The 12,702-nt window shown below is 42.0% G+C and overlaps 1 protein-coding gene across 3 annotated transcripts in view; it reads left to right on the plus strand.

Annotated features, from left to right (window-relative positions):
- DYRK4 (dual specificity tyrosine phosphorylation regulated kinase 4) overlaps positions 1-12,702 on the plus strand; it is a 50,967-nt gene that overhangs the window by 25,205 nt on the left and 13,060 nt on the right. For all 3 annotated transcript variants that reach the window (XR_009356594.1, XM_059184563.1, XM_059184564.1), the window contains exons 7-11: positions 109-245; positions 566-706; positions 5,423-5,561; positions 9,299-9,380; positions 11,953-12,125. Coding sequence is in view for 2 of the 3 variants with exons in the window: in XM_059184563.1 (XP_059040546.1) it covers positions 109-245; positions 566-706; positions 5,423-5,561; positions 9,299-9,380; positions 11,953-12,125 (672 nt within the window). In the remaining variant the exon portion in view is untranslated. The remainder of the gene's footprint in view (positions 1-108; positions 246-565; positions 707-5,422; positions 5,562-9,298; positions 9,381-11,952; positions 12,126-12,702) is intronic.

The following is a 12,702-nucleotide window of genomic DNA, read 5'->3' on the forward strand; positions in this document are numbered from 1 at the left end:
TTCAGAAAGTTCCCCCAGGGGTAAACCAGGGCCTGACACAGGGACACCACTATCAGGGATGCCCCAAAGCCTACGGCTCTGTTCCTTACCCTGGTCTGGCTTCTGCAGGTCCTGCATGACCACATTGCCTACCGCTATGAGGTTTTGGAGATGATCGGGAAAGGGTCCTTTGGACAGGTGGCCAAGTGCTTGGATCACAAAAACAATGAGTTGGTGGCCTTGAAAATCATCAGGAACAAGAAGAGGTGTGGTTTGGTAGACGGCCTGGGCCATGGGAGGGGTGGTCTACATGATTCTGGCCCCGTCACAATGCCAACCCTTCCTGACTCTGCCTTTTTCTCTGATCTTCCTTGTCCTTTCTTCTTTCTCTAATTATCTGATTCCACAATGGGGCAAAGAGGAGGCAAGAATATGATGCTTTTAGTGCTTTCTACCCGCACCCCCTGGACTCTTGTTGGGGCGATGGGGAGGGGCTGGAGGAAGGGGCTAACTGCTGCAGTATGACGTGACTCTGTGAATTCTGTCCCCATTCCCTATCCTCCCTGCCACTCCCCTGCCACTTCAGATTTCACCACCAGGCCCTGGTGGAGCTGAAGATCCTGGAAGCTCTCAGAAGGAAGGACAAAGACAACACCCACAATGTGGTGCACATGAAGGACTTTTTCTATTTTCGCAATCATCTCTGCATCTCCTTTGAACTCCTGGGGTCAGCTGCTTTTTCTTTTAATTTATTTTCTTTTGAAAAGTTGCTTAAGGTGACAGAAGAGAAACTTCGAGGTCAGAACACTAGGTTTTTCTAGATGTGGGCTTTTGATGACTAGAGTGGACACGACGGGCAAGGAGCCAATGGAGCTGACACAAAGCTGTCCATCTCACCCCATCCCTCAGTCACATCTGTCGCCTGCCAGCATACTCAGGATGTGCTGCCTCAGTTCTGGGTGCCAAACTGGGTGACATAACCAATACAAGTCCTCTTTCCTCAAGACTAAAACAGAAATATATTGAAAGGGATTATCCCATGCCACCATGTCCCCACTCACTGGCTTTATAATCCTGTGGTGCTGAGTTTGGAACCCAAGGGAGCAGGCAGCTAGTGTTCCCAGGGGTGGGGTGGGAGGACTTTGATTTTGAGCAAATCAGGATAGGAGCAGATATTTTTGGTCAGGAAACAGAATCTGACTGAAATAGATTAGCATCACCTTTCTGAATATTGGAGCCAGAAGGGTGTGCTAATTGGAAGGGCATGCTAGTTTAATTACTTGTCTCTCTGAGAAGATCATCTTCCATAATTTGAACAAAACCAAAAACCCAGAAAGAATTTAGCAAAGGGGCATAATTAGGGTAGACTCTCAAGGGGCTCAGTATTATGGGATTCACTGAGCTGGTAGCTTGGTGCTCCCATGACACCACTGCTGTTAGTAAAATTCTAGGAACCATGGAAATTTGAATCAGAAGGAACATTGATACTTTTCTCAGCACCTCTGATGACTACAAAATGTGGTCCACTTTCCAGTATGCAGAGGTGAATTATCTCTCTTCTGTCAAAATGAACAAGCCAGGATGCCTTTCTAGACCATTATTCACAGTCACAGTCAGATATCATTGTATTTATTTATTTTTTTTTTTATTTTTTATAAACATATATTTTTATCCCCAGGGGTACAGGTCTGTGAATCACCAGGTTTACACACTTCACAGCACTCACCAAATCACATACCCTCCCCAATGTCCATAATCCCACCCCCTTCTCCCAAACCCCCTCCCCCCGGCAACCCTCAGTTTGTTTCGTGAGATTAAGAGTCACTTATGGTTTGTCTCCCTCCCAATCCCATCTTGTTTCATTTATTCTTCTTCTACCCACTTAAGCCTCCATGTTGTATCACCACTTCCTCATATCAGGGAGATCATATGATAGTTGTCTTTCTCTGCTTGACTTATTTCGCTAAGCATGATACGCTCTAGTTCCATCCATGTTGTTGCAAATGGCAAGATTTCATTTCTTTTGATGGCTGCATAGTATTCCATTGTGTATATATACCACATCTTCTTGATCCATTCATCTGTTGATGGACATCTAGGTTCTTTCCATAGTTTGGCTATTGTGGACATTGCTGCTATAAACATTCGGGTGCACGTGCCCCTTCGGATCACTACGTTTGTATCTTTAGGGTAAATACCCAGTAGTGCAATTGCTGGGTCATAGGGCAGTTCTATTTTCAACATTTTGAGGAACCTCCATGCTGTTTTCCAGAGTGGCTGCACCAGCTTGCATTCCCACCAACAGTGTAGGAGGGTTCCCCTTTCTCCGCATCCTCGCCAGCATCTGTCATTTCCTGATTTGTTGATTTTAGCCATTCTGACTGGTGTGAGGTGATATCTCATTGTGGTTTTGATTTGTATTTCCCTGATGCCGAGTGATATGGAGCACTTTTTCATGTGTCTGTTCGCCATCTGGATGTCTTCTTTGCAGAAATGTCTGTTCATGTCTTCTGCCCATTTCTTGATTGGATTATTTGTTCTTTGGGTGTTGAGTTTGCTAAGTTCTTTATAGATTCTGGACACTAGTCCTTTATCTGATATGTCGTTTGCAAATATCTTCTCCCATTCTGTCAGTTGTCTTTTGATTTTGTTAACTGTTTCCTTTGCTGTGCAAAAGCTTTTGATCTTGATGAAATCCCAGTAGTTCATTTTTTCCCTTGCTTCCCTTGCCTTTTGCGTTGTTCCTAGGAAGATGTTGCTGCGGCAGAGGTCGAAGAGGTTGCTGCCCGTGTTCTCCTCAAGGATTTTGATGGATTCCTTTCGTACATTGAGATCCTTCATCCATTTTGAGTCTATTTTTGTGTGTGGTGTAAGGAAATGGTCCAATTTCATTTTTCTGCATGTGGCTGTCCAATTTTCCCAGCACCATTTATTGAAAAGGCTGTCTTTTTTCCATTGGACATTCTTTCCTGCTTTGTCGAAGATTAGTTGACCATAGATTTGAGGGTCTATTTCTGGGCTCTCTATTCTGTTCCATTGATCTATGTGTCTGTTTTTGTGCCAGTACCATGCTGTCTTGATGATGACAGCTTTGTAATAGAGCTTGAAGTCCGGAATTGTGATGCCACCAACGTTGGCTTTCTTTTTCAATATCCCTTTGGCTATTCGAGGTCTTTTCTGGTTCCATATAAATTTTAGCATTATTTGTTCCATTTCTTTGAAAAAGATGGATGGTACTTTGATAGGAATTGCATTAAATGTGTAGATTGCTTTAGGTAGCATAGACATTTTCACAATATTTATTCTTCCAATCCAGGAGCATGGAACATTTTTCCATTTCTTTGTGTCTTCCTCAATTTCTTTCATGAGTACTTTATAGTTTTCTGAGTATAGATTCTGTGTCTCTTTGGTTAGGTTTATTCCTAGGTATCTTATGGTTTTGGATGCAATTGTAAATGGGATTGACTCCTTAATATCTCTTTCTTCTGTCTTGCTGTTGGTGTAGAGAAATGCAACTGATTTCTGTGCATTGATTTTATATCCTGAAACTTTACTGAATTCCTGTATAAGTTCTAGCAGTTTTGGAGTGGAGTCTTTTGGGTTTTCCACATATAGTATCATATCATCTGCGAAGAGTGATAATTTGACTTCTTCTTTGCCGATTTGGATGCCTTTAATTTCCTTTTGTTGTCTGATTGCTGAGGCGAGGACCTCTAGTACGATGTTGAATAGCAGTGGTGATAATGGACATCCCTGCCGTGTTCCTGACCTTAGCGGAAAAGCTTTCAGTTTTTCTCCATTGAGAATGATATTTGCGGTGGGTTTTTCATAGATGGCTTTGATGATATTGAGGTATGTGCCCTCTATCCCTACACTTTGAAGAGTTTTGATCAGGAAGGGATGTTGTACTTTGTCAAATGCTTTTTCAGCATCTATTGAGAGTATCATATGGTTCTTGTTCTTTCTTTTATTGATGTGTTGTATCACATTGACTGATTTGCGGATGTTGAACCAACCTTGCAGCCCTGGAATAAATCCCACTTGGTCGTGGTGAATAATCTTTTTAATGTACTGTTGAATCCTATTGGCTAGTATTTTGTTGAGTATTTTCGCATCTGTGTTCATCAAGGATATCGGTCTATAGCTCTCTTTTTTGGTGGGATCCTTGTCTGGTTTTGGGATCAAGGTGATGCTGGCCTCAAGAACATACTATGAGCAACTCTACGGCAATAAATTTGACAATCTGGAAGAAATGGATGCATTCCTAGAAACATATAAACTACCACAACTGAACCAGGAAGAAATAGAAAGCCTGAACAGACCCATAACCAGTAAGGAGATTGAAACAGTCATTAAAAATCTCCAAACAAACAAAAGCCCAGGGCCAGACGGCTTCCCGGGGGAATTCTACCAAACATTTAAAGAAGAACTAATTCCTATTCTCCTGAAACTGTTCCAAAAAATAGAAATGGAAGGAAAACTTCCAAACTCATTTTCAGATATCATTGTATTTAAAAGAGCTTTGAGAAGTGAGGAGGGACAGGAGTGCAGAGGGAGAATCCAAAGACCAGAGAGGTTAGGAGTTTCCCAAGGTCACACAGGTTGTCAGGACGAGGCTAGAGCTTCACATCTCCCCTGTACTCCTCAAGAATAAATGGCTTCCTAAATACTTCCGGAGTTCCAGAAGGCTTACAGATGGAAGATCGGGGGAAACCGGGAAGAAGTTGACGCAGAGTTGTCTCTGGGCTGTGCCCTTCTTTCCCTCCTCTTAACAGTTTGCAGAGTCCCAAACTGATAGCCCACAGAACCGTTTTTCTTGTTAAAATGCTTTGCATTAGTTTCCAATATTTGTAAGTCATCGGATCTCACATAATATAAAAGGTTTTTTATACAATAGTGTAGGCTTCTGCCTGTCTAGAAAATTTAGGATAATCTAGCAAGAGTAAATCATTTCTGCAAGGCTACAGTTGGATGGGACCAAGCATCCAGGCTCACTTGAGATAGGGTAGGGTTTCTCCATTTGCCTTAACCCCCACCTGCCCACTCTCTTATCCCCTTACCATCAGGAACCTTTAGATGTTTTAGATAGCCTTATTAGCTCGGGGGGTAGGAGTAGCCACTTGTTTGGGTGGTGGAATTCCTGGATCTCTTTGAAGGGCCTGAGAAACTACGAATATCTCAGAAGTTTGGCCCAACCTTTTAACACCCACATGTGTAACAAAGTGGTTAAATGATATTGCTACATAAGAAACAAGGGGACATCTGAGAGGCCAGCACAGCATAGGAAAAGTTGAGTATGTAGGACATGGAAAGCCCTGCCTCTGGTCTGAGGCTTGCCTACTCCCAGAGGGAAACCAGGTGATATGGGATTGCTTGTAGGCTCAAACTCAGCAGTATGTCTTCTGCACTGATACACACACCTCACTTTCTCTCCCTTTTTCAGAATCAACCTATATGAGTTGATGAAGAATAACAGCTTTCAAGGCTTCAGTCTGTCGATAGTTCGGCGTTTCACCCTCTCTGTCTTGAAGTGTTTGCAAATGCTTTATGTAGAGAAAATTATTCACTGTGATCTCAAGCCTGTGAGTATAAGTTCTGTCCTGCCAAGGGAGTGGGTTCCCGCCCTCAGAAATGGTTCGCCCCATTCTGTTCTTTAGTGGTAACTGGGAAGCCATCATGGCCAAGGCTCCAGGGTGGGAGCCAAGGAGTTATGTTTTTATGTTGTGTAATCCAAGAACACTGCAATGAAGACTAAGGGGCAGATATCAGGACAATGCTTTATCATGATCAGGGCAATGGTTTATCATCAAGACAGATGGGAGCAGGAAGGTCTGAGGGCTTTCCTACAGGGGGCTTAGGGGTGTTCAGAGACATATGTTATGTGGGTAGATGGAGAACCTCTGTACCAAACCCTGACTTTATCCACTGTACTCTGAGTTGGTCCTAGGGTACAGCAAATCCTTTGCTCCAAATGACGTGCCCTTCCCACATGTCCTGCTGGTGTTCTATTCTTAGCTCTATTATTGCTCTTGTTGCTATGTAGGGATGCTTTCTTTATCGTCTGCTGACTGCAAACTCCCCCAAGGTCAGGGACCATGTCTTCTCACCATTTAATTCCCAGGATCTATCATGGTACCTGGCAATAGTAATGGTAGGCAACAAATAAATGCTTGTTAGAAGGGTTAATGACTGCAGACTTGAGGAGTGCAGGGAGGTAGCTAGGGGGAAGGGATAAGGGTGTGAAGTAGGCAATCAGGAGCTGGTTCCAAAAACAACATGGCGCTCACAAATATGTAAATATCCCTTAAATTTTCCTCATTCCCTCCCTTCTCCTCATGCTCCCTGAAACAGTTAATTTTTTATTGTTTTCTGTTCCTGTATAGTTTATACAGCATTAGATCAGTTTCAGGTGTACAATATAGTGACTCCAACATTTCCATACCACACTGATGCTCATCATAAGTGTACTCTCTAATCCCCATCATCTATTACCCCCATCCCTGCACCCACCTTCCATCTGATAGCTATCAGTTTGTTTTCTGTGATTAAGAGTCTGTTAAAAAACATCTTGGTTTGTCTCTTTCTTCCTCTCGTTTTTTTGCTTTGGTTCTTAAATTCCACATGTGAGTGAAATCATATGGTATTTTTCTTCATCTCACTTATCTCCTTTAGTATTATGCTCTCTAGCTCCATCCACATTGTTTCAAATGGCAAGGTTTCATTCTTTTTTATGGCTGAATAATGTTCTAGTGTGTGTGTATGTGTGTGTGTGTGTGTGTGTGTGTGTGTGTGTGTGTATCTCTATATATATATCTCCCACCTTTTCTTTATCCATTCATCAGTTGATGGACTCTTGGGCTGCTTCCATAATTTGGTTATTGTAAATAATGCTGCTATAAACATAGGAGTGCATACATCCATTTGAATTAGTGTTTTGTATTTTGGGGTAAATACCCAGTGGTGGATTATAGGGTAAATCTATTTTTTTTAATTTAATTTTTTTCAGTGTTCCAAGATTCATTGTTTGTACACCACACCCAGTGCTCCAATGCAATACATGCTCTCCTTAATACTCACCACCGGGGTCACCCAACTCCTCAACCCTCTCCCCGCCAAAACCCTCAGTTTGTTTCTCAGAGTCCACAGTCTCTCATGGTTTGTCTACCCCTCCAATATCCCCCAACTTACTTCTCGCCTCCTTCTTACAATGTCCTCCGTGTTATTCCTCATGCTCCACAAGTAAGTGAAACCATATGATAATTGACTCTCTCTGCTTGACTTATTTTACTCAGCATAATCTCCTCCAGTCCTATCCATGTTGATACAAAAGTTGGGTATTCATCATTTCTGATGGAGGCATAATATTCCATTGTATAAATGGACCATATCTTCTTTATCCATTCATCTATTGAAGGGCAACTTGGCTCTTTCCACAGTTAACTTTTTGAGGAACCTCCATACCAAAACAATATATATATTTTTAAAAAACTGTAACTCATTGGGCAAATTTGGGGTATTTTTACAATCCAATATTGACAAGATAGAGATGTTCTCTCAGGACTTACTGGTGGGGTCTCACAAGACTGGTGATACATTGTTTTATTCTACACATTCAAGTACCTAATCCTCAGCTTTGTTGCTTCAAAAGGTCACTACATCCATGGTTTTGGGCTTAGAAGACTGACCCTAAGCAAGGAAATTCACATGACATAGTGGATTTCTTTGAGAAATAGTAAACTAGAATATACATACCCAGTAGAAAAGTGTGCATGCAACCAGGAGAGTGCTTGGTGATGGTAGATCAAGAATCGGGGGGTTATTCAAAGATGCAAATGTAGTGTTGTGAAGGGACATCTGCACCCCAATGTTTAGAACAGCAGTGTCCACAATAGCCAAACATGGAAAAAGAGTCCAGATGTCCATTGACAGATGAATGGATAAAGAAGATGTGGTTTATATATACAGTAGATATTACTCAGGCATCAAAGATATGAAGTCTTCCCATTTGCAATTATGTGGATGAAGAAACTAGAGGGTGTATGCTAAGTGAAATAAGTCAATCAGAGAAAGACAATTATATGATTTCATTCAATGTGGAATTCAAGAGACAGAACAGATGAGCACAGGGGAAGGAGGGAAAAATAAAACGAGAAAAATTAGAGAGGGGAACAAATCATTACAGACTCTTAATCATAGGAAACTGAGGGCTGCTGGAGGGGTGGGGTGTAGGGGAATGCAGTATCTGGGTGATGGGCATTAAGGAGGGCACTTCATATAATGAGCACTGGGTGTTATATACAACTGATGAGGCAATGAACTCTACTTTGGAAATGAATAATAGACTATATGTAAATTAATTGAATTTAAAAATTTTTTAAAAAAGATTCCAGGAGTTATTGACTCAAAGGATAGTTTTGATGAGCTGCTATGGCTTGATGCATCGATCCCCTCTCTAGAGCTATATTCTATTAATATGATGGGAAGGCCTATGCCATTCAGTTACGGAACCTTTGCATTGGTCTGGAGACACACTGGTAATGTCTGCTTTTTACAGACTTTGGCTGATTGAAGTCTTCCAGTTAATATAGATATTCTTTAGGAAAGGAATATGGACTAAGTTTGATTTGTGGTGCCAGAGGCTTCAGACCTGGCCTGCTGGGTCATATCTAGAAAGTTAAGGGACTCAGTAAACAACTAATTCATCTGATACTCATGATAGTCAATTCATCTGATATTGAGAACTGTGAAAACATGACTTTTACTTTAAACTACAGCCCTAGGTAGTACACCCTTGTGTTCAGAAAGCCCAGGGGCTATGCTTCCTTAACCACAGCTCTCTGGGGAACCTGGTTTCACATTTTCCCCAAAGTCAGTGAAAGAATCACAACTCAAAATAAATTATTGCCTTTTTTTTAATCCATTATTGACATACCGGTATGTTGGAGGAACATTTACTGGAAACATTAGATTTAGTCAATGATATTTCTAAGGCCTTATGCAAGCAAGAGATAGAGTCAGGTGCTAAGGAGATAAAAATGGGGTTCAGGAGTTACACATTCTCTATGGGGAAGGAGACAAAATATGTTCAAAAGAAATACTTCCAGACAGCCAATGCTGGGTCAAAATAAGAGGTACAGACCACAGATTGAATGGGGTCAGAGGAGCGGGGAGAACATGGTGTCTGGAGATGTGGGAGGAGGCCAGCTTGGAGCTAGTCACGTTTTGAACTGGGTCCCAGAGGATGGTAGGCATTTTGGTAAGTAGCGTGTGTAGAGCAACATTATTAAAACCTGACATCTGTCTTTCTCCTTCTCTCTAGGAGAATATAGTGTTATACCAAAAGGGCCAAGTCTCTGTTAAAGTAATTGACTTTGGATCAAGTTGTTATGAACACCAGAAAGGTAGGCCCATTCTGATCCCTTTCTGAATTTTCCTATTGTGATTTCTTTCACTTACTGAAGGACCACTTCTGATGTGGGGTCACCTGGGAACTAGTATGGGCTCAGCCATAACAATTGCTGGTGTGATTTTGAACACAGTGTTTCACTTCTCTGAACCTAAGTCTCCTCATCTATAAAATGAGAAGATTGGACTCAAATTCTACAAGGGTCCTTTGCAGCTCTTAAATTCTGTATCTGGAATTACCCCAGAGCCCTGACCCCCGAAACTAACTAGATGTGCATCTAAATTACTAGAGGCCTCTGAAAACTTACAGCTCCCAGGGCCTCACCCCAGACGTACTGAATCTAAATTTCTGGGGGAGATCCCAGCAGTTTGCACTGTAGAACACACAGGCATTCTGAGGTTTGGGGTTCACGGACCTAAGCTCTCAAGACTATATTTTCTCCCAAGCTAGAATGCAGAAAACAGCGTTGGAGTACACTTGCACAAACATCACTGAACTTGATTTAAGTGCCTCTTCTTTTGACTTCTACCAAGTTTGATGGCAAGAGCATGTACCATTTAATAAACGCTGATGGAGTATCTTCTCTAGGTCTGTTACCATTCTGGTTACAGGAACAAAAAAAACCAAACATGCCCTGTGCTCTGATTGCTTACAGTTCAGTGGAAGAAACAAAGATATGAAGGTAGCAGGTACAGTGATTATGCGTATGGGCAGACTGTGCTAGGAGCATAGCAAAGAGGGGCTTGGGACCCGCCTTCAAGGTGGCAGGGCATGTCAGAGGAAGCCTCCTGAGGCCAAAGAAAAGACTACCAGATGGTTGTTTCCACATATTCTGCAGTACTACTTTTGAAGACACACGTTTGTCTTTTATGTATGGAACCCATAAGAAATTCCAGCTATAAAACAGGCTGCTTCCCTCAGAGTACCCATCTGCTTACTCTTCTCAGCCATGAAAGCTGTGCAGCCTCTTGCCTTGGCTGCCTGGATGCTCCGAACAGAATGTGTAATGATCCTGTCCTTGCTTACAGAGAGTCATTTCCCCCTTTCTGTATCTTTTGCGTTCCCTTTATCTTTATTTTAACCATGAGGCTGTATAGAGTATGGATACTAGACTTGAACGGCCTAAGTTCAAATCCCAGCTCTGCCACTTATCACTGAATGACCTTGATAATTTCCTGAATCTTTGTATGCCCCAGTTTTCTCATTGTAAGATGGGGACAGTAATAGCACCTGCTTCACAGGATTGTTGAAAGACTGAGAGTTGCTTTCTATAAAGCACTTGGAATAGTGCCTGGCACATGGTAAAGATTTCTCTTTTAAGATTTTATTTATTTATTTGACAGAGAGAGAGGGAGAGAGCACAAGCAGGGAGAGTGGCAGGCAGAGGGAGAGGGAGAAGCAGGCTCCCTGCTGAGCAGGGAGCCCAATGAGGGACTGGATCCCAGGCCCTGGGATCATGACCTGAGCCAAAGGCATGTTTCTTAGCTGACTGAGCCACCCACACGTTAAGGATTATAGGAGTGTCCATTAAATCTATTTTTCAAAGTTATGCTGGGTATATATGTCCTTTGATTGCAAGGTACATCAAATACATTTTGTACATAGGCAACATGTAAATGTCATTTTTGTTATATCTTTACTTTGTTTTAAATCACAAAATTGTTGTTTTTTACTGTAACCAATCCAAACAACAGAGAAGTGACTACAGAATCCTTGCCCTGCCAGCATCTAGGTAAAGAATGTTAGCTTGCGAAGGTAACTATAGTGTCCTGTTTCTCTCACCTCTGAAAAATCTAGGCTCCCCACCATACTGTCTTCTGTATGGCTTCATCTGTTGAGACTCTGGGGCCCCTTCCTCCTATATGTTATACAACACAATGCACACGATATACTGAAGACACACTAGGAGTGTACACATTTTGCATGTTTCTTTTTCCATTTTACTATGACTCTTTCCTTGCCAAATCACAATACTTCCAGAAGATAGCTACCCAAAATTAACATGATAGTTTGAAAATTTAGCTTTATATTAATCTGTTTCCTCTTTTAATACAGTTTCATTGACTTCAATGTCCTTCCCTAGAACAATGCCTATGTTAAGAGTTCTGACCAATAAAGTGAGCATAGTAACACCATATGATAATCAGGTTGCTGTGAAGATTTGATGAGATTATACATGTACCTTGACTCAGAAGTGCTGGTCAGGGGCTCCTGGGAGGCTCAGTGGGTTAAAGCTTCTGCCTTCGGCTCAGGTCATGATCCCAGCGTCCTGGGATCTATCCCCACATCGGGCTCTCTGCTCAGCGGGGAGCCTGCTTCCCCCCCGCCCTCTCTCTGCCTGCCTCTCTGCCTACTTGTGATCTCTCTGTCAAATAAATAAATAAAATCTTAAAAAAAAAAAAAAAAGAAGTAGTGCTGGTCAGCTGTATTTTCATCTCCCTGCAAAGCCTAGAGAGTGAAAAGGGGAGGGGAGTCTTAGTTATCCTCGACCTTCACCTGAGAAGGTATACTGGAGAAGTGTGTTTTGGAGAGAAGGATTTTACATGCTGGTTCTCTTTCTTTCCCAGTGTACACCTACATCCAAAGCCGGTTCTATAGATCCCCAGAGGTGATCCTGGGCCATCCCTACAACATGGCCATTGATATGTGGAGCCTGGGCTGCATCATGGCTGAGCTGTACACCGGATACCCTCTGTTCCCTGGGGAGAATGAAGTGGAGCAGCTGGCCTGCATCATGGAGGTGAGGGGAGGGCTGAAGTGCTACAGGATAGTACATAGCTTGCCCTCCCAAACACTGGGCTGCATCACAGTCGTTGTAGGGCAGTGGCCCGTGTGCTTTTTTGTTGTTGTTGGATGTTCCCTAAAAGTATCTTTGGAATTACGTGCACCTCTATACACTTTTGCCTTAACATCAAACATTTTTATCATACATTTAAGTAGTTGCAGAGGATGAAACTTCCACCATATTATGAAAGTGACATTTTATTTTTTTATTTTTATTTGTTTTTATTGTTTAATCATTTCAAAAATCTTATATAATTAACATACAGTGATATATTAGTTTCAGGTGTAATGACTCAGTAATTCTATAGATTACTCAGTGCTCAACATGAGAAGTGTATTCCTTATTTATTTATTTATTTATTTGGGAGAGAAAGTACTTGCAAGCATGAATTGAGGGTGGGTGGGATGGGGAGGGGCAGAGGGAGAGAGAGAGAATTTTTTTTTTTTTAAGATTTTATTTATTTATTTGACAGACAGAGATCACAAATAGGCAGAGAGGCAGGCAGAGAGAGAGGAAGGGAAGCAGGCTCCCC

Source organism: Mustela lutreola, chromosome 8, assembly GCF_030435805.1.
Source record: "Mustela lutreola isolate mMusLut2 chromosome 8, mMusLut2.pri, whole genome shotgun sequence".
Classification (NCBI taxonomy): domain Eukaryota; kingdom Metazoa; phylum Chordata; class Mammalia; order Carnivora; family Mustelidae; genus Mustela; species Mustela lutreola.